Source organism: Tiliqua scincoides, chromosome 8 (assembly GCF_035046505.1).
Source record: "Tiliqua scincoides isolate rTilSci1 chromosome 8, rTilSci1.hap2, whole genome shotgun sequence".
Taxonomy (NCBI): Eukaryota; Metazoa; Chordata; class Lepidosauria; order Squamata; family Scincidae; genus Tiliqua; species Tiliqua scincoides.
The window spans coordinates 52,532,926-52,553,456 of record NC_089828.1 but is presented as its reverse complement, the minus strand read 5'-3'; the positions used below and the strand labels follow the sequence as shown (position 1 = coordinate 52,553,456).

At 44.5% G+C, this 20,531-nt stretch overlaps 1 protein-coding gene across 2 annotated transcripts in view; it reads left to right on the top strand.

Annotated features, from left to right (window-relative positions):
* The window catches only part of HNF1B (HNF1 homeobox B), a 63,103-nt gene that overhangs the window by 8,448 nt on the left and 34,124 nt on the right, over positions 1 to 20,531 (top strand). The window contains exons 2-3 of one of the 2 annotated variants that reach the window (XM_066635524.1): positions 11,518 to 11,717; positions 19,430 to 19,616. In XM_066635524.1, the coding sequence (XP_066491621.1) occupies positions 11,518 to 11,717; positions 19,430 to 19,616 (387 nt within the window). Of the gene's footprint in view, positions 1 to 11,517; positions 11,718 to 19,351; positions 19,617 to 20,531 lie in introns of both variants that reach the window. The other variant, XM_066635523.1, reaches the window with a different exon arrangement.

Genomic DNA, 20,531 nt, shown 5'->3' with positions numbered 1-20,531 from the left:
TGATGGATTAGTTTTAGTGGATGCATTAATTAGCATTACTACTGAGTGAGTTAAAGCCCCCCTACCCTCTGCTATGGTCCTGATTCAGATTTACAGAGAAAAGGGGATGGCAAGCATGCCAGAACCCATATGATTAAGGTCATGAACAATTTGGCACATACCAGAGAGAAAGCCAATTCAAACACAGGGGTTCTTATTTCTAAGTTATCATGCACGCAGGACCCCTACAAAATTTAAAGAGCATCTGCTAACTTTTCTCCCCTACAACATTATAAAATAAACTTTCTACTATTTCACTGAATTTGATATGTATTTAATTAGTTTTTAACCGGGGTGGGTAATCAGGCCACTTGAGAAGCTTTGTAATGTAATAATAATGTAATTATTATATGCATTTAATAATTTTAATTATAAAGAAAAGAATAAAAACATCTCCATACTGTAGGACCCAGGGCAGTTCACCACAAAAATAACGCAAAAATAGTTCATAATAATAAAATAATCAAAAATAAAATAATCAAAGACAGTGAAACAGAATTATAAGTTATAACCACCACCTAATCAGCAACAACCAAGCAGAAACCAATGATAGACCCCAAAACAACATGATCAACACTTTCATGCATCGCCACATCATGGCCATGCACCAAAAGGCGTACAGACTTGGTGCCTGCCTGATCTCCTAGGAGAAAAAGACAGGCAAAAAGTCCCTCTATTTTTGGGTGCCCACTGAAATTGTAACAAACCAGCCACCCAAAGCAAGTCCTCAATTAAATAAGAATTTTCTCTTTTTTTTCAAAAATCTGAACAGTAAGATTTTACCATGGTTACGGCCACCATCTCCACCCAGAGTGCTCCACTTAACCTTGGCCACCAACACAACTCTGCTTTAATTTTGTGTTGCTTCAGCGCGGTGCTCCGGTGTTGGCGGACTGAATTCAAGGTGAAGTGAACCAGGTGACTGCCTGGTGTGCCAGGCTGGTGGAGAGGGGGTTATGAGCATTTCAGTTATTCTTAATTAATATGTCTATATGTAGAGGTGGGAGAAAACTGTGATCACGAAGTAAAAACATGTAACATAGCTTTCTGCTCTTCTCATTTTTGTAAAACAAAGGGAAAAACCCCTGAAATCTGCAAAATCAAACAGTTTTATTTGGTTTTTATTTTTTATTTATTGGGGGGGGGGGTGTATGCATAATGACTGTGACTGCATCTGACACTATACCACCTATATCACCTACCTAGTACACTTTTAAAGCGGACTTTAACTATAACATAAATTTTGAATAAAAACACATAACACTGCTTCTGCTCTTCTAATTTTTGGAAAACACTAAAGTCCATGCTATGACAGAACTGTTTTCCCGCACCTCTAAGATTAGAGGGAACAAAATTGCTCTTATTTCCTTATATAGGCCAAAAATAAACACAGATTTACAGATCCGTGCTTGTGCATTTATCTGATATGGCACAGATAAAGCATTCATGAAGTCGTGCATCAAAGTTGTTAAAAGGAGGACGAATGGAATAAAAATAAGATGTTCAAAAGGTGAACAAATGGGGGGCATGCCAAAGATTTTCTGGGGCACCATTTGGTTTAGGGCCGGTCCTGGTTGGACCTTCAAGAAGGACCCCACCATTCCATCTCCCTGTATCCTAATAGAAGATATTATCTCCAGACTTTCCCAATCATATATGACATGCACACCCCAGTTCTACAGAAATCCACCTTCCAGATTTTCTGGAAAGTTACTGATCCGACTGCTACTGTTTTCTAGAGTGTTAGCAGTTAAAGACCAAGTTCAGTTTGATTTTATTCCAGAAAGCTTTTTGTGATTGCAGTTTAATTAGAATGTTAGTATGAGTTTGAGTATGAGTTTATAAGTTGGTTGCATTAAAAAAAAAAATAAACTGAACATGGCTTTTCAGTTCTTCTTTTGAGAAATGCAGGACTGAAATATATCCAAAAATTAAATCAATAAAGCTATGAAGTTCAAAACATTTTTGTTCAGTTCTTTCTTCTCCCTTGTTTGATTTGGGTTATTGGTTTGTTATTGACTTGTCATTGTATTTTGTGCTTTTAAATCTGTATTCTATTGTGTTTTAAGTATTTAAAACACTGTTAGCCACCTTGGGCTCTTTTTTTAAAAAAAGGGAAAGGTAGGATGTAAATGTTTTAAAATAAATACATGTGGCAAGCTGCTATTTCTCCTCCTAATCTGGTTTGCAAACCTGAGCGCCATGCCAATTTTATCTTCTTAAAATCGTTTACAGAAATTAATGTGATAAGGAAATAAATCTTGTGAGTTTCATAGATACTCACTCAACAGCACAGATTCCTGAAACTGCATAGAAGACAGGGCAGCTTCATAAATCGGACATGAAAGTCAGTGTTTAGTTAGTAGCTAAAGCTCTTCTCCTAAGTATATTTGCCAGAGAGTAAATCATATTGAAATCAGTGGGACTTCCTTCTAACTAAGCATGTTTGCAGGAGAAGAAACAGTGATTTTAGGCTGAGTGTGAATTTGTCCTATCCTGTTCTTTGATTGTGTCTTTGGTTCATGTTAACTTGGCTTCCACTCCTGCTTAACTAGGGCTGCAATTCTATACATACTTTCCTGGGAGTAAGCCCCATTGAATACAATGGTACTTACTTCTGAGTAGACATACTAAGGATTGTGCTGTAGGAGAATTTCCAAAATTAATTCCAGAATTAGAGGATATGCTGTTTGCTGCAGATTTCTGGTTCAGTGGCACCTTTCCCCATGACCAAAGCACACTGATAAAACACTGCAAAAAGTGGTTTGCTTGTACGTGATTGCATCAAGAATCTTTTTGTAAATTGTTTTATCAATGCAAACAAGGTCGTACATGCAATGCCCAAGCATCGCACAAAGAAACTCATGATGCAGTCCTACATTTTATCACAGCAAAGGAGTCACACCCAGAATAGGTCACATCCTCAGGGCATCACCCCATTTTTTAAATTTAGAATCCTTTTTAGGAAAGAAAGGCAGGAAGAAGAGAGATCTCATGTGGTATAAGAGTTGCTAGAGAACTTAGAGACATATGGTCTCTCCCTTTTCATTACAATAATAGGTTGGTTAGGCCAAGTGGTGATGACTAGGTCAAGATCACACACAGCTCAGTCCTATGCATGTCTACTGAGTAACCTTGGTCTAGTCCAGTGGTCCTCAACCTCTTTTGTGCCACAACCCCAATGTATAAATATATTTATATGCCCCCCACCATGAATCCTGCCCCCTCCCAGGAGCCTATCCGCCCACCCCATCCCCATTGCTGCCCACCCCCTGCGTCCGTAACACCCTCAGCTCTGTAGCCAAATATTCTTATTAGAGAGAGCAGAAAAAGTTACCATAAAACCTGGCGTTAGTGAAAGCCATTTCAGCACCATTGCTAAGAACCTGAGCAAGCTGGGACACAATCTTCTGGTACCTGAAGATACCTCTCCCTTTACCTGTTGGTGCTCTAGTCCAGTGGTCTTCAACCTTTTTTGTTCCTGTAAGCTGCCATGAGCCCACAACCAAGGCTTTGTGACCAACCCAAGTTTGAAGAATGCTGGTCTAGTCACCACTCTCGGTCTCAGTTACCTCTCAGAATTATTGCATAGTGACTAAGGGGTGGGTAAATGTTTTGGCCCACTGGTATACGGATATGCTTCAGTGAGCCATAAAGCATACTTGTTATAATTGCCACCATAACTTTGATTCCAGTTCTTTCAAACAATATTTTGCATTCCATTCTTTTTTTATACACATAATAATCTCTGTCCACCTTTTCGTCTTTCTTTCTGCAAACATCTGGAGCTCTGGGGAGGTAAAAAGGAAGTTTTCCTTTCTTGCTCCTTTTATTTATGATAAAAGAATATCCTATCCTGTGGCGTAGCTAATGATCGTGTAGCCTGGTGCCAAGTTCAAAATGTTGCCCCGGAAGGGATGTCACAACAGGAAGTGATGTCATGCCCATGCTTTAAAAAATTGGGAGGAACCCAATTGGTGAAAAGTGAAAATTGGGAGGAACCCACCTCCTCCCCCCAGCAGCTCACCACTCACTTGCTCTGCTGCTTCCCCCCAGTTAGTGACATAGCTAAGGCATCTATCTGCTACCTGAGGTCAAAGAACATTTATAGCCCCCCCCGAACAAAATCAAATTTAATTAAGTAAATAAATAAAAAATGTGCCCCTGATTGGTTCGAAACACTGTGCTGGGATGAAGAGCGATAGTTCCTTTTAACTCGGGGAACTATATTACGATATATGGAAATGAGAGCTGACTCATATTAACACCTTATTGGTTTCATGCTGTATCATGATAACATGTCAATAACATAATAATATGTCATTGGCTCTCAGTACAATTAGTTTCACAGGTTGGTTTTGAGTTAAGAAAATCCACTTTTTGTTTCATAAGGCAGTGTTGTTTTCATTTTCTAGTTAATTGGCTGTAACCTTTGATAGAGTACGGGTATTCCAATGCAGTTTGTTTCATTGCATTCTGCATTAAATTACCTTTCCAATGATATATAACATGGTGGTATTATTCATACATGCCAAGATTTTCACAATTTTGGTCACTAGTGTCAAGCTCAGCGTGTTGCCTCTCTAAAGCTTGATGCCCAGTGCAACTGCTACCCCCTGCACCTAGGCATAGTCAGGTGATTGCTGTGTGCTTGCCCCCTTCTTGCTCACATGCACCAATAATGCATTCAGGAGCAGGGAGGCTGCTACGTTTGGACAGACTGCACCAGTGTTATCACATGCATGCATCAAAGAATCTGAGGATTGGATTCTTAGCTATGGGTGAGGATTAGCTGGACTACCCACTTCATCAAATGCATTGCTAAGAAAGGCACTTAAGACAGGCCATGTCGCTTTTCTAACAAAAGGTGGATACCTCCAAAGCAGCCATTTTCAACCGGTGTGCTGGGGCACATGGTTGTGCTGTGAATAGTCAACAGGTGTGCTGCAGGAATTTGAGGGAGGGTCATTTATTAATAGGGCTATGGGGGGATGTGAGCACCCACTGGCAGTGTGGTGTGCCTTGTCCATTGTCAAAAAAAAACTGATGGCATGCCCTGAAAATGTTAGTGCCTTGTCTGTGTGCTGTGAGATTAAAAAGGTTGAAAATCACTGCTCTAAAGTATTGTGTGTGGTGTAGTGGCTGGAGCAGTGGTTCCCAAACTGTGCAATGACAACTGGGTTGTCCCCAGTGGCTTCTTCTTCTGGCTCTCCTGGGTGCCACCTTCTTGGATTGTGCTACATCTAGCATGATTCTTGCAAGATTTCATGCAAATTACGCAAGATCTCACAAAATTCAAGGTGGTAGCACCCGGTAGACCCAGGAAGAAGAGGTTGCCGTGAAAGAAGGGCATTGTGACTCCGATGCATTTGGGAATTGCTGGGCTAAAGTGTTAGACCAGATACTGCAGAGCTCTGGATTAAAAAAAAAAAATCCAATGTTCTAGGCCAGAGGTGGGCAAAGTAAGACCCATGGGGCAGATCTGGCCTCTGCGAGCTTCCAACTTGACCCTGGGCTCTTAGATCCCAAACTGTGTTGGGCTTTAAAGGTCATAAGCAGCATTTGGGGTTGGGCTCAGAATGGCTTGTTAGTTCTTACAGTTGATAACTGGGCAATTAACTTTCACTTACTGGTTTTATAACCACCCGAGACATAGATGCTCCTGAGGAATCATTGCGTTCTCTGAAGCATGGGGTGCGCCCCTGTTTGTTCGTAGGCCTTCCTCCACCTGCTGCTGCTAAATTCCTTCACCATCTGCTTGTTTTGTCTCTCTGCTGTCTATATGGGGAGAGGAGATGATTTTGCACAGCTAGCCATGTGAGCAGGCTGGCCATGAACTGGATTGGACTAGAGATGCTGTGGCCCAGCCACCTGGTGCTGATGGACCTGAAAGGTGATTCATTTCCAGGCCAGGGTGGGGTGGGGAGTGTATACATCAGCTCTCATGACCGATTTGTGTGTTCTCGTGGCTCATAAAGCAGAAAAGTGGGATCTTCTAGGAATTGTTTTGTTTTTTAAACATGCAACTTGAAGGTGATCCTAAGATGTTGACTCTCAGCCCTGCAGGGCAAGAAGTACATTGCCAGTGCTTTGCAGTCAATCAGGCTTATTTTGGCTGGCACATGTGTGAGAAGTTCTAGTCTGCCAATCTCCTCCACACTTCTTCTTCTATTGTGTCTCCCTTTTCCAACCCAGGAAGTGGGAAGAGCTAAGGTGGACATATCACCTGTTAAGGAGGGCAGCATTTGGCACACAGCCTCAGGTGCCAAGGGGTCTGGAATTGGTCCCAACAAATGGAATCTGGAGTAAGGGTTTCTCCCAGCCCTTCCCCCGATCAGTTTAGGAATGAATCTGGGACCTTCTGCATGTAGACCATGTGCTCTGCCATTGAGCTCTGGCTCCTCCTTGTTTTCTTTTTATGGTTGACAATGAATTAAAAATGATTTGATTAGGGGTGTCAAACACAAGGCCAGCGGGCCGCATACGGTCCACAGAAGCTCTTTATCCAAACAGCGTGATAATTGGGCTCTTGCATACCTTGCAAATATGATCAAAATTTGCGCATTTTCTATTCTGTCATTTGGAGCTAATGAATTTCTACATGCGAACAAAGTGCTTGTTTCTGGCCATCTTCTGCTTAATGACATTATTTTCTGCTTAATGATGTCACTTCTGACCCTCAGCTGGGCACCATGAATGCTATTCGGCCCGCTACATGAAAAGTGTTTGACACCCAGGATTAGATACTCCTGTGAACCCAAAGCACCATCAGTAAAGTCAGCCAGTGAGGTGTGTTGCAGCATTGTGGCTAGATTAGAGTGTCATGCAAGGGTGGAGGAGACCTGGGTTCAAATCCTTGGGCTGCTATTAAAAACCCCAAAAGAACTCACACAGGGCCTTATTATGTGTTTAGAGACAGTAATGCATAATCAGGCCCTTAAATATACTTGGAAATACATTGTCATAAAGTAAACAATGAAATATGTTATAAACAAATAATGATCAAGTACTATAGCATAGTGTTGAACAGCTGGAAGTTAAGGGAGGGGCTGTAGCTCGGTGATGGAGCACCTGCTTTCCATGCAGAAGGACCCAGGTTCAGTTGTCAACATTTCCAGGAAGGCCTAGGAAAGGCCCCTGCCTGAAACCCTGAAGAGTTGCTGCCAGTCTGTGTAGGCACTACTGACCTAGATGTACTAATGGCCTGGCTCATAAGAACATAAGAACAGCCCCACTGGATCAGGCCATAGGCCCATCTAGTCCAGCTTCCTGTATCTCACAGCGGCCCACCAAATGCCCCAGGGAGCACACCAGATAACAAGAGACCTCATCCTGGTGCCCTCCCTTGCATCTGGCATTCTGACATATATTCTGGCTCAGCAAATGGCAGCCTCGTTTGTTAAGCTAGGAGCAGTTTAAGCAGCAATGGCTTAGTGAGTGTGTCTCCCATCACAGCATAGGTTCAGTCCTTCTCGTGCAATCTGACTAGGATTTGTGCATCTAAGAGCAGCCCAGCACCCCTCCCACTAGCACGTTTCAGGGCAAAGTTTGCCTCCTATGCAAACAAAGATCAAGCCCTGGCCCTGAGAAGGCTTTTGCAAAGAGCTCCCTGTTTGCTTTAAGAGGGGCCTTTGTACTTGCAGAAGAAGCTGGGGTAGGGGAGTCAGGAAAACCTCTTTACTACGCCCACAAGCTTGCTGGTTCTGGGGACAAAATAAGTGCATTTATGTAGCCAAGGAACCCAGTTTTTCATTAGGGGGTGCTCTTTATGGGGGCAGGGGCACACATAGACATGCGCCATGTTTCAGCCACATGTGATTATTCTTCAGGAACATTTATGTCTCTGGCTACCTCTCTAGTCTTTACACTGCATCACTAGTATTACAGTTCAAAACGTTTGCATGTCTACTCAGACGGCAGTCCCATTGTGTTCAATGGAGCATTCTCCTAGGAAAGTATATATAGCAGCCATTTTCAACCACTGTGCCGTGGCACACTGGTGTGCCACGAGTGGTCCACAGGTGTGCCACAGAAATTTGGGGGAAGGTCATTTATTAATAGGGCCAATGGGACATGTGAGTCCCCACTGGTAGCATGGTGTACCTTGTCAATTGTCCCAAACCCAGTGGTGTGCCTTGACCATTTTAATGCCTTATCAGTGTGCTGCAACATGAAAAAGGTTGAAAATCGCTGATATATAGGATTGCAGTCTTAGAAACATTACTGGAGCCGAGTTAATTCAGCAGAAAAACAAAGTTAACAAAAGTGTGATAGGTTTGTTAAGTCCAACAAAAAAAATCACAATGTAGGAAGAGTTCTGGGGAGTGAAATCTTGTTTTGTGCTGTTCTAACCCAGGGGTAACCTAAGGCCTATGGGCCAAATGTGGCCCCCGGAAGCGATATATCCAGCCCCTGTTATAATTGGGTTCTCTCAGCTTGATAATTGAAAATATGAAGTTTTGCACATTTTTCCTTCTGTCATTTGCAGTTAATGAGGTTCTATGTGAGAATAAAGTGCTTATTTCTGGCCATCATTTGCTTAATGATGTCAGTTTCAGCTTAATGATGTCACTTCTGGCCCTCAGCGGCCAGCACGAATGCTAACTTCGGCTCTCTGTATAAAATGAGTTTGACACCCCTGTATAACTGGTTCTAAGAAGATATTGCCCTACTGTTACTATTGTTACATAGAGTTAAATAGGCTTTTGTGGTAGAGCTAGACTAGATGTGATGTAGAAGATCCAAAATTGGGACTCCTAATGTATTTTTTTTAAGCAACCAGGCAGTAACCAGGTTTTGGATTCTCTGCTACCTGCCCTCCATAAGCTATATTCATTTACTCTCTGACAACCTGACCTGTACCAGCTTCCAAAATGTGTTAGCAAACTATCTACAACAATGTTCTTTTAAGAAAGCTTTAACACAGAGAATGATCAGTCTCACCGCAGATCCGGTTGTACTGATTGCAGAGTACACTCAGTCCCCAACATCTGTACTGGTTCTGTTCCAGGGGGCTGTAGAAGTTGGAACGTATGTAGGTTGAAATGGTTAGCAGTTCCAGGTCCAGTGCTATCGTGCCTGCACAAAAATACCAGGCTGTGCTTGTGCGAAAGTGCCAATGCAGCCGTCCATAGCTCAGATGTCTGGGCCAGGCCAAGACCTTTAGTGCTCAAGGCCAAATGTTGTCCCCTCCTCATACCTGGTGATGTGCCAGCCTTTTTTCTTCCTACTGGAAATAGAAGAGGGGGATGGAGCAGAAGTGTGGAGAAATGGACAGTGGTGGCTAGAACACTGAAATACTCCTACCCGTCACTCTTTCTCATACTTCCCTTTCTGCTCCATTCTCTTCCTTTTCCAGTCCAAGGGAGTAGGAGAAACAGGATTGCCTGACAGAAGTGGGTTCCTTTCTGTCAGTTTGCTGCCTGAGGCACATGTCTCACTTCGCCTCATGGATGGGCTGGTCCTGTTTATGAGGAACAGTTTCCAGAAAAATAGAGTCTGCTCTGATGAATAGGGACAGTTGTAGAGTGTGGAAACTATCCCTCAGAGTTTGGATTTCTAGGACTGAGTTGGATAGAGGTAATTGGAAGTTGTGTATGAGTCATGATGGAGGGGGAGCAGGGGATTGAGGGCAGCAGGCATGACTCTTGAAGGGAGGACAAAGGGGCCTGGCAGAAGCCTCCTGTGTGTGTGTACAGAAAGATACAGATTAGATAGGTTGCCTGGTGCCCAGAGCTGGAGGTTTTATAATATGCAAAAATAAATTCTTGGCATATTTCTTGGGAGTGAATTTTATTTACTGTTGTGAAGACAGGGTTGAGAAGCTGATGGGTAAGAGCAGGGAAGGTAATGATGAAACTTCCCCGAAACCATAGGCCCAGGATCAGTGCGTGCGCAGTGTTGGGCAACCTCCATGCTACATGTGTCTCCGGACAGATCCGTTTTCATGACTGCGTTTCAGTGACTCAGCAAATGTTTGACTTTGGTCACGGAGCTGAAGGTTACACAAGGAAAACAATAATCAAACATGTTATATGTATATATATATATATATATATATATATATATATATATATATATATATATATATATATATATATATATATATATATTGCTGTTGTAAGCAGCATGCATCAGCCAGAGAATTTAAAGGCATAGTGTGCCAAAAACATATATTTTAAAACAGGAAACTGCAATAAAAACATAGAATTAACATGCTAAAGCAGTGGTTTGCAAACTCCTGCAAACCACTATAAATCCTCCTATATATCTTGCACTATATATCCTCCTATATAACTCCTGCACTCCTCCTATAAATCTTGGTGGGGGTGGTGACGGCACCACAAATAGATTTTCCAGGCCAGTCCCTTCAGGGGTAATGGTCTTCTTCCGGTGCCCAAGGTGGGTTGTGACGCACCAGTTTGGGAACCACTGCACTAAAACAATCCATGGGGGGGACGGGACAACTCCTTGTTTAAAGCTCAACAGAATAAAATAGTTCTTATCAACTATCTAATGCTAACAAAGGAGGGAGCAGAATATGCCTCTTGAGATGGAGAATTTCAGAGTCTAGGGTGATACCACAGAAAAGGCCCTGTCCAGTTTTGGTTGCCATCTATGACAAACCACTTCTGGATATATTTTTTTCCAACATGATGTAAAGCTGGAGATTCTTAGAGCCCCTGTTAAAATCTCCAGAATTTTTGTGGTGATTCTCTGAGAACCGATTCTAGTTCCTGAGGTGCTGGCAACTCTGTGACCCATGTCCCTAATCCCACCTCAGATGGTGGTTGGACATATTGGAAGCTCTCTTTGGAAGCTCTCTGTGGGAGGCAGACTTGTGTGGGAGCAGGGTGTCCTTTGCATATGCTGGACCCAAGCCATTTAGAGCTTTGAAGGTGATAACCAACATGTTGAACTGGGCTTGGAAAAGCTCTGGGAGCCAATGCAATTCAATTACTGGAGTGATAGGCTCTGAGTAATGGCCCCTCAAAACGTCCTGGCAGCAACATTCTGCCTCAGTTTCAGTAGGTAAAGTGAATATGAGAACATTTAAGGAGCAGGAAAGATATTTGTACCTCTCTCACTCAAAATGCGGGGCATGAATTTTGCCTTACCACACACAGTTCAGCACAAAGCACACAAAGTCACACACGAGGTGGAATTTTAGGCTGTTTGTGCCCCACTTCCTCTTTGCTTGAGTCAGCCTTGAGTTGATTTCCAATAGCCACCAGTTAGCAAGTATCTAGAATTTACCAGTATTGCTATATAATTAATGTTCACAAACTACAAATGACTTTGAGAGTGTGGGGGGAGGTGCTCCCTAAGTTCACTGAGAGCCTGAGCTTGGGACCGATGGACACACTTAGAATTTAAGAATTTAGAATGTCCAGATAATCTTCCATGTTTTGGACAGGCCCTTTCCATAATATTTCACTGACTGGAGGTTATTTTCTTTTTTCTTGTTCTCTCCTTTAGCGAGGACCCTTGGAGGGCTGCAAAGATGATCAAGGGTTATATGCAGCAGCACAACATCCCCCAAAGGGAGGTGGTGGATGTCACTGGGCTGAATCAGTCCCATCTCTCCCAGCACCTCAACAAGGGGACGCCCATGAAAACACAGAAGCGGGCGGCTCTCTATACGTGGTACGTCCGGAAGCAGAGGGAGATTCTCAGGCGTAAGTACCATATGTCGGACATTGGTGTGTTGTGCAATTTGACAGCTTCCGTGGATATTGGAGCCACTTCAGTTCAAACATGCAGAATTCACAGGATTGGCTCCAAGTTTCAGAGAGCCCTGAGTGGGCCTTGGAGAGTAATTCCACCTTGGGCCACATGAAGGCTAGGGCACCCAAGTGGTCTGAGGGACCAGAATTGGCTCTCAGCAGCTGCCCAAGTATGCTGACCCCTGAGGCTGGCCCTGCATGTTTGTCCCTCTTTGACCGCAGTGTTGCATGTCACACTATTGCCCGGTGCTAATTTAAACAAAAATGCTTTTTAATTGAACGTCGCTTTGCATGTTTTGCTGAAATTTGTCAAATGTTGAGTGATGAAATTACGAAAGATTAAGCAATGCACATGGATGTCCAGAACCAGCCCTTGAATCTGGGAGGCTGGGGGGGGGGGAGGGGTCAAAGTGCATATCTGTCACAAATGGGCAGGAGGTCTGGCTTAGTTGGTAGAGCTACCACCTTGTATGCCTGAAGATCTGAGGCTGCCAGTTCAAAACAACCGGAAGTACCCAAGAACTGACGACACGCTGATATACTGATGAGCTGACCCTTGGTGGCAGAGAGGAGTTGCCCTCAAGCGGAGTGTGGGAGGCGAAGGGCCAGAGAGAGGCCAGACCGGGAAGGAATCCAGCTGGAAGGAGGAGTTCTATGAAAGACGAGAACTATTCAATTGTAAAAATCCCTACGGGGGTTTAGAACAGCCTGCCTATCTAAACCGCCTTGGATTAAAGTCTGAGGAGAAACTTGATGACCAAAGAAAGGCGGTATATAAATACCTGTATAAATAAATAAAATGGTCTTGAACTCACCACAAGCCCTGTCATCTCCCTTCCTCTGCATACCTTCTAGAAGCAGTAGCTAAAGAACCAGAACAAAAGCTAAAGGGGTTGCTCTTTCGTTCAGGCACTGGTTCTGGGGATCCAGGTTGACTAGCAACCATGCCTTTCAACCCAGGAATGGAGTCCTGCTTCTTACTCCTAAGGGGGTACAGGGGTTAGCAATTGCACCAGGCAACGAGCTTTAGGGGAGCAACAAGCTGAGCCAAAGCTGGCCATTAGTGGCCAAAATCATGAAATTTTAATTTGTACAAATCATACCATCATGTTATATATCTTTGGAAAGGTAATTTAATGCAGAATGCAATGAAACAAACTGCATTGTAACATCTGAATTATATCAAAAGTTATGGCCATTTAACAAGAAAATGAATCCACAGCTTGTGGAACAAAAAGTAGATTTTCTTAACTCTAAACTGATCTATGAGACTTTGTTCTGAGAGCCAACGAGATGTTGTTATGATACAGCATGGAACCAATAAAGTGTTAATATAAGTCGACTCTCATTTCCATGTATCACAGTACAAGTACCACTACTAACTGGGTAAAGAGCACTTTTTCAAGTGCTGCTCCTCTTATATTTAGCAGGGGGAGAATAGCCATCCCTCTTCACACCAGTACAGTGTCTCTAACCAATAAGGGGCACACTTTTTATTTCTTTACTTAATTAAATTTGATTTTGTTGCTTGGCGGGGGTACAAACTCTTCTTTGACCCCAGGTAGCAGATAGATGCCATGCAGTGCAGTCCTATCTTGTGCTGGAACAGGAAGGCCAGGAGGCCTGCGCTGTATCCAGCGCAAGATAGGGCCCCAAAATGGCTCAGTTGGAGGCAAGGGGAAACTCGTCTCCTTACCCCGGGTAAATCACTGCAGCCCCAATGGTGTTCCTCAGACTTGCGCCACCACCAGAGGTGACATATGTCCAAGGAGAGTGGAGCGGCTTGAAGCTACTCTGTGCTGCTTAGAAACAGGGGTTGGGATCCAGCATAACTGCTAGGTCCTAGCCCTTCCTCCTGCTCCCCAACTGCCGTGTCCCTGCCCACTCCAGAGCCTTGCGTCAGCCCAGCTCGGTCAACACAAGGCTCCCTCCCCAAGTCGGCGCAGAGGCTGGATTCAGCCTTCGCGAGCCAGTGCGCATCCCTGCACTGTTGGGGAGGTGCAAACGTGTCTTACGGCACGTTTGTGACCCTCCTGGGCTAGTGCAAGGGACTTGTGCTGGCCCAAGAGCGCATTAGGATTGTACCCTTAGCTATGCCACTGATGGGGGAAGCGGCAGAGCAAGTGGGTGGTGAGATGCTAGGGGGAGGAGGCAGATTTTCTCCCAATTTTCATGTTTTATAAGCCTGGGTGTGATATCACTTCTGGTTGTGATATCACTTCCGGGGCATCATTTTGAGCTTGACACTGGGCTACATGATCATTAGCTATCTGGGCTACATGATCATTAGCTTGACACTAGGCTACATGATCATTAGCTATGCCATTAGCTACATGATCATTAGCTATGCCATTAGCTCAAGGTCTTGGTCAGATTGCTCTACCACTAAGTGACAACCTCTTCCCTATAGATCAGGAATTCAGTTCCACAACTTCCTATCTGGGAGGGCTTTCTTTTTGTCATCCCTTCTTTTCTGCATATAGGAAACAGAAGGAATAGGACTCTCTCTCCAGCAAAAATACCTTATGCACTTGTCTCCAGAGTGCTGAGTGAAATTAAATAGGCTATTGTGTCAAATGCAGCCCGTTCTCCTTGGGGGACAACGTCATTAGGACATACCCAATTAGTTGACTGCTGTCTCGCACATCCAAAGATAAACTGGTTGACTTTTGGGGGGGGGGGGGTGGCACCAGAGTTTAAGCAGAGCCCAGGTTATCAGTAAGCATTGCAGAATATAATGATCACTGCTTCGATGAATAGATCTGGTGGGATCACAGCTTCTTGATTAACAGCATGTCCTTTTTTTATTGGCAAGCCTCTTGTACCATTATGTTGTAATCCATTATCTTATTGTAAGCAATTATCCTTATGGTAACCCTATAGGGTAGGTCTAGGGCCAGCATCAGATGTCCAGGGCCCACGCATCTCTGAGGACCCACCTGACTGATCTCTGAACCTCCCCAGGACCCACCTCTGTGCAAGGCAGTGGTGGAGAGACATGTTTGATCAAGGTCATTTGTTTGTCACTCATTTTTTCTTCCTCCTTCCCTGGTTTGCTCCCCCCCCCCCAGACTTTGGGAGGGAGGGAGAGAAAGTGCAGATCCTTGTTCCCTCACCAATTGACAATCCTTTCTCTTCTTCTCTGGATGCCATTCTAGAATTCCTGGGTGTCCCACCCTCTGATGCAGTGTTGGGAACAGGGGAATCTAAAATGCCCAGAAAAGAAGATGATGCACTTGGCTGATGCTGATGCTGCTCCCTACCATCACCCCAGTAAACCACCCAGCACCTAATGGGTAGGTTTACTGGGGGGGGGGGAGAGAGTATTGGGTTGCAGCAACAGAGATCTATCCTCTTCTTTTTGAGGCACCAGAATTCCCAGATGACCTGGCCTCTGACACTGCATAATGGATCTAATGGGGAGCCGTACCAGGTAGTTGTGGAGAACCACAGTAGCAATAGTGCAAAAGAGGACACTAAAAAGGCATAGGGAGCACTGGTGCACACATGCACTGTTAAGGGGGGAGCAGTGTGCCATAGGGGACCCTTATGGGGCTTTTGCCTCATGGCCCTCTGAAAGCTGGTACTGCTCCATCACAGGTGGTAAGCGGAGGCTGCGAGAATGGCTTGCCTAAGCTGCTTTGGGAGTCCTTGGCAGAGGTGGCATTCAAACCAGAGATTTCCTAATTCATAGCTCAGTCTCATTACCACTGTGTTACACCCACTATCAGCCCTACCCCCACGCCTGTGCATATTATAATGTCCCACCTTTGTACCTTCCCCTTTGCTGCATCCGGAGGATCATGGAAAGGAGATCTATGAACAGAATGAATTTAGGTCCTTTCCACAAACGCATCCTAGAAGGAACTGTAGTTCCTGCCATGCAGCCCATGATGAATGTGCGTAACCACATGGGCAGTGCCAATGGCATCAGTCTTTTAGATCAGGCATTGGCCTGACCCAGACTTGCTTAGCTTTAGAAAGGCAGCTGCCTGTAACTTATACCTCCCAGCCCATGTTCTAAGACTGGAATAGCATTGAATTGAGACGGGGTTCAAATTCATTTCAACTGGGCTGAAGACCCACATATGTGTGTAAGCAACAGTTGCCACACTTTTAACCCACTCTTCCATCAAGGAGCTTGGGATAAAGTATCCCATTTTATCCTCACAGCAACCATGTGAGGTAGGCAAGATTGAGAGAGTGTGACTAGCCCAGGGCCTCCAAGTGAGCTTCAAGGCTGAGGACCAAACCAGACGAGAAAGGCCTCATGTATTTTTTGTTGTTCATGTATAGCCTGGTATGTGCATCAAATTTAAACATCAGACGAAGCAGGTGGGTGAGGGGGCTTGAACCCTCCCTTGGCCTTAGCTCCCCATGGTCTTTTGCTTAAATTCTTTTTTTCCCTTAGTCTGCTTCTCATACTGGAAGGGAGCTGGACTGAAAGAAAAGTGTGTGGGGTATGGCTCATGGGGCGGTAGAGTGGGACAAGGAGAATATTTGGGTCTCTTCACCTACATTATCTTTTTGATGCTAAAATCAGACTCCCTGATTTATATTCTGCATAAGAATGCAACTTTGAATCCACCATATACTGTACAGTATGGAGTCGTTAGTCTATTCCAGGGGTGTCCAAAGTTTTTGGCAGGAGGGCCACATCATCTCTCCGACACTGTGTTTTACATTTAAAATTTTAATAAATTTACATACATTTACATAAATGTATGTATTAAAGATGAACTTCTATGAATGAATGAAAGTCTTGCAATAACTCAAGGTCTATAAAAGGCCTTGAACAAAGTAAGGCTGGCCTTTCCTTTTCTGCCACTACTGCATCACAGGTGTGAAACAGCAAGCAGTGGAGGAAGCTCTCATCCCACAGCTCATGAAAGAGGTCAAACAGTCGCCCTCACGCTGAGAACAGTTGTTGGGCCAGTGTGAGCTCCAGCAAATCTCTGGAGGGCCAGAGGCTCATTGGAGAGTGGGGCTCCCTGAGGGCCGCATTGGGCGGCCTCGAGGGCTGCAAGTGGCCCCAGGGCCAGGGTTTGGGCACCCCTGGTCTATTCAATCCAGTACTGTCTGCACTGAGATCTGGAAAAACTCGCTCTCCAGATCGCAGATGAGGGTCTTTTCCAGTTCTACTAGCCAAGGTCCTTTAACTAGAAAGTGAAGGATTTAATCTAGGATCTTCTGCATGCAAAGTACCTATGTATTCTACCACTGAGCTATGTACTCTTCTGTGGCCTCTCTTTTCAGCCCACTCCTTAAACCCTGGGAATTGTAGTTATGTGAAAGCTCTCAGACAGAGAATTCTCAGCATCAGCACTCTGGCTGCATTTATAATTATCAGTTGTGACAATGGAACTCATTTAGGTTTGCAGTACAGATATGAACTTTTCCTGAGTCAGACCTCTGGCTTTTCCATCTTTCAATTGTATACCTAGTGATTGGCAGCAGCTCTCCAGGATCTCAGGCAGGGGTCTTTCTCAGCCCTGCCTGCAGGTGCTAGAATAGCGGTTTTCAATCTTTTTTCATCTCACAGCACCTGATAAGCTACACCACCTGTCTTCATTGACAGGGCACACAGCACTGCCAACAGGGAGCTTACATTCCCCAATGGTCCTACTAATAAATGACCCTTCCCCAAACTCCCACGGCACACCTGCGGACCATTCACGGCACACCAATGTGCCATGGCACAGTAGTTGAAAATCACTGTGCTAGAGACTGAACCTGGTACCTTCCACATGCAAAGCAGGTGCTCTACTATTGAATTTATGGCTCCTCTCTGCAAATAAGCCTGCACTGGGCTGTAGACTTTTAATTGCCAGGACATTTTACTGCAGACCTTAAAATGACAATTCTTCAACAGAATAATTTCAAATTAGATTGAGAATCAGTGTAACTTTACATCATCACTGCAGGACTCAACTGAAAGAAGGATTTTTTTTGTTTTGTTTTTAAATTAACAGAATTAATTAGCATTGCTAGGATGCTATCACAATTGTAAATCATAAATCCATCACCATGCTTATCTTGTATACTTTTAAGCTTGTCACGAGACTAGGTCTTTATATTTCTTCTCCAATTTGATTCTGCTTTCAGTATTTTTTCTTGATACCCATGAATATGTGTGCAGTGCTGGTGCCAGTGGCATAGCCTAAAGGGGGTACAAAGCACTAAGTTTTGCAGGGAGCCTCACCGTGGCATGCAGGTGGCCCCCCCCTTGGAACCATTCCAGGTGAAGGGGAGCAAAGCAGAGGCGTACGCCTCCCTGCATTCAGCTCTGTTTTGCTCCCACTGCCTGGAATGTCTCTGAAGGGGAGGGGCTGCTTGCACACTGTGGTGAGGCTCCCATGAAACCTAGTGCTTTGCACCCCCTCTAGCTACACCATGGATTGGTGCCAAGTTTCTCTGGGGAGTCTGGTCATGGCTTCTGCTGGCACTTGGTACTGAGGTACTAGATACTGGGGTCTCAGGAATTGGCTAGGTTGGCAACCCGATGGATGTGGGCTCTCATCCAGTGCCCTACCTGGCTGAACCATGATGCCATCCCCATACATACAGGTTGGGCATTCCTCATCCTAATTGTTTGGGACCAGAATGGTTGGCAATCTTCAGTCTCGAAAGACTATGGTACAAGCCTACAGCACCTGGTATTCCCAGGCGGTCTCCCATCCAAGTACTAACCAGGCCTGACCCTGCTTAGCTTCCAAGATCAGAAACATTTTGGATATTGGATTTTTCCATATTCGGGAATACTTACATATACCTAATGAGATGGGGCCCAAGTCTAAACATGAAATGCATTTATTTTCATATTCATCTTATACACATAGCCTGAAGGCAATTTTATACAATAGTTGTAATAATTTTGTGAATTTTGTGCAACCGGTCACAAAATGAGATCGGGTGTGGAATTTTCCACTTATGGTGTCGTGTTGGCTCTCAAAAACATTATGGTTTTTGGAATACTTTGGATTTCAGAATTCCAGATAAGGGAAGCCTAACTTGTATATATACCTGGAGAATTTCACTTTATGCATTTGATGAAGTGGACAGTAATCTACAAAAGCTTCTGCTTTATATTACGTAGAAAGACTATTCCTTGCTTTTGCTGTTGCAGCTAACACAACTCCCTTCTGGAAGTCTTTTAATTTTTGTTATTGTTATTCAGTTGCGAATCCGCCCATCTCTGCCCCACGCTCCAGAACTCACTGGAAACAAACATTTCGGGAAGCAAGTAGTGCATCCTTCATAGCAGAGCCGCGATCAAAGGGAGGAGCAAAATGCTTATAAGCCCCTGAGCCAAATTGGGTCTCCAGAAAATGTGCTGTGTGTGCCCCCCCCCCACAGCTGCCAATCCAGAGGTGAATCTTCCACCCCTGGAATTTTGGCAACCTAAGTTGTGGCCAAGTTGCCTCTGTGATTTGTCTGGCCAGGCACTCAGCCCTGGTGATGCACCAGGAAAGCGCAATGCAAGCCCCAGCATAAATGAATCTGTGCATATAGGTTTCTTTCTTTTTATCCATCTTTGAGTGACAGCGGCTATAGGCCCGATCAAATTCTGCTCCTTTCTCTTTCAGAATTCAACCAGACAGTCCAGGGTTCTGGAACTTTGACAGACAAAAGCAGTCAAGATCAGCTGCTGTTTCTCTTTCCAGAGTTCAACCAGCAAAGCCAGGGCGTGGGCCCGATCGATGACCCTTGCGCTGAAACGCCCAGCAAGAAGATGCGGCGGAATCGCTTCAAGTGGGGTCCTGCTTCTCAGCAGATTTTATATCAGGCTTATGACCGGCAAAAGAACCCCAGCAAGGAGGAAAGGGAAGCCTTGGTGGAGGAGTGTAACAGGTAAAAAACAAAACAAAAACCCAAGCAAAACCAATGAGAGTTGCAGAGAGTGGAGCCTTTGTTTTAAAAAGAACAACGCCCATTGTATGAAGCGTCTGGCACCTCTTGTCAAAGGAAAGAACCTGCTATTCTAAAAATCTAGCATAAGTCAACAACAGAAGAAACCTCCCAATTGGCCAGGTCTGCACAATTTGTGACCAACCCACTGATCCAAACGGCTGTCCACGCGGCATTATGGCCTTTTGGGGGTGCTTGGTTACGCTCCCACCTAAGCACTATCAGCAAAACAAGTGACTTATCAAACTTCTGATTGGCCCCACCATAGCGCAGTTCGGTTTGGTGGGTTGAATTGTGGAAGCCTTGACTATGTAAAGTAGGAGTATTGTAATCAACCAGTGAATGTACTGTGCATTGTTCCCTTACATACATCCCAGACTCCTCTCTCCCCCCTTGGACTAGGACAGGGGTGGGCAAACTTTCGACTTTAGGGATCCTGGACCTTTAATAATTGTGTAGGAGAGAGAATTTCAGCAGGTGCAGCTTGTCATCTGTGAGAAGACGAACTGCATATGCTGAAATTCCCTCTTCTGTACAATTATTAAAGGTCCAGGATCCCTAAAGTTGAAAATTTGCCCACACCTGGACTAGGAGAAGCCCTGCTTCAGGCCTGTGTTAAGAGACTTCCCAGGGAGCTGCACACAGCCCTGTTAATTAGTATGTTACACTACCAACACCACTGTGAAGCCTGATTTTGTAGTCAAGGTTCAACAGACAATGCAACTGGGTGCTGAGGGAATCCAGGTTCCATTGCCTGCATGCTTTTACACTAAAACAAGACATTTGTTGCAACTGTGGTCTCTGCAATCCAGTGCGCATTTCTGGGAGTTCTAATGTGTCGTCCTTCTGAATACACGT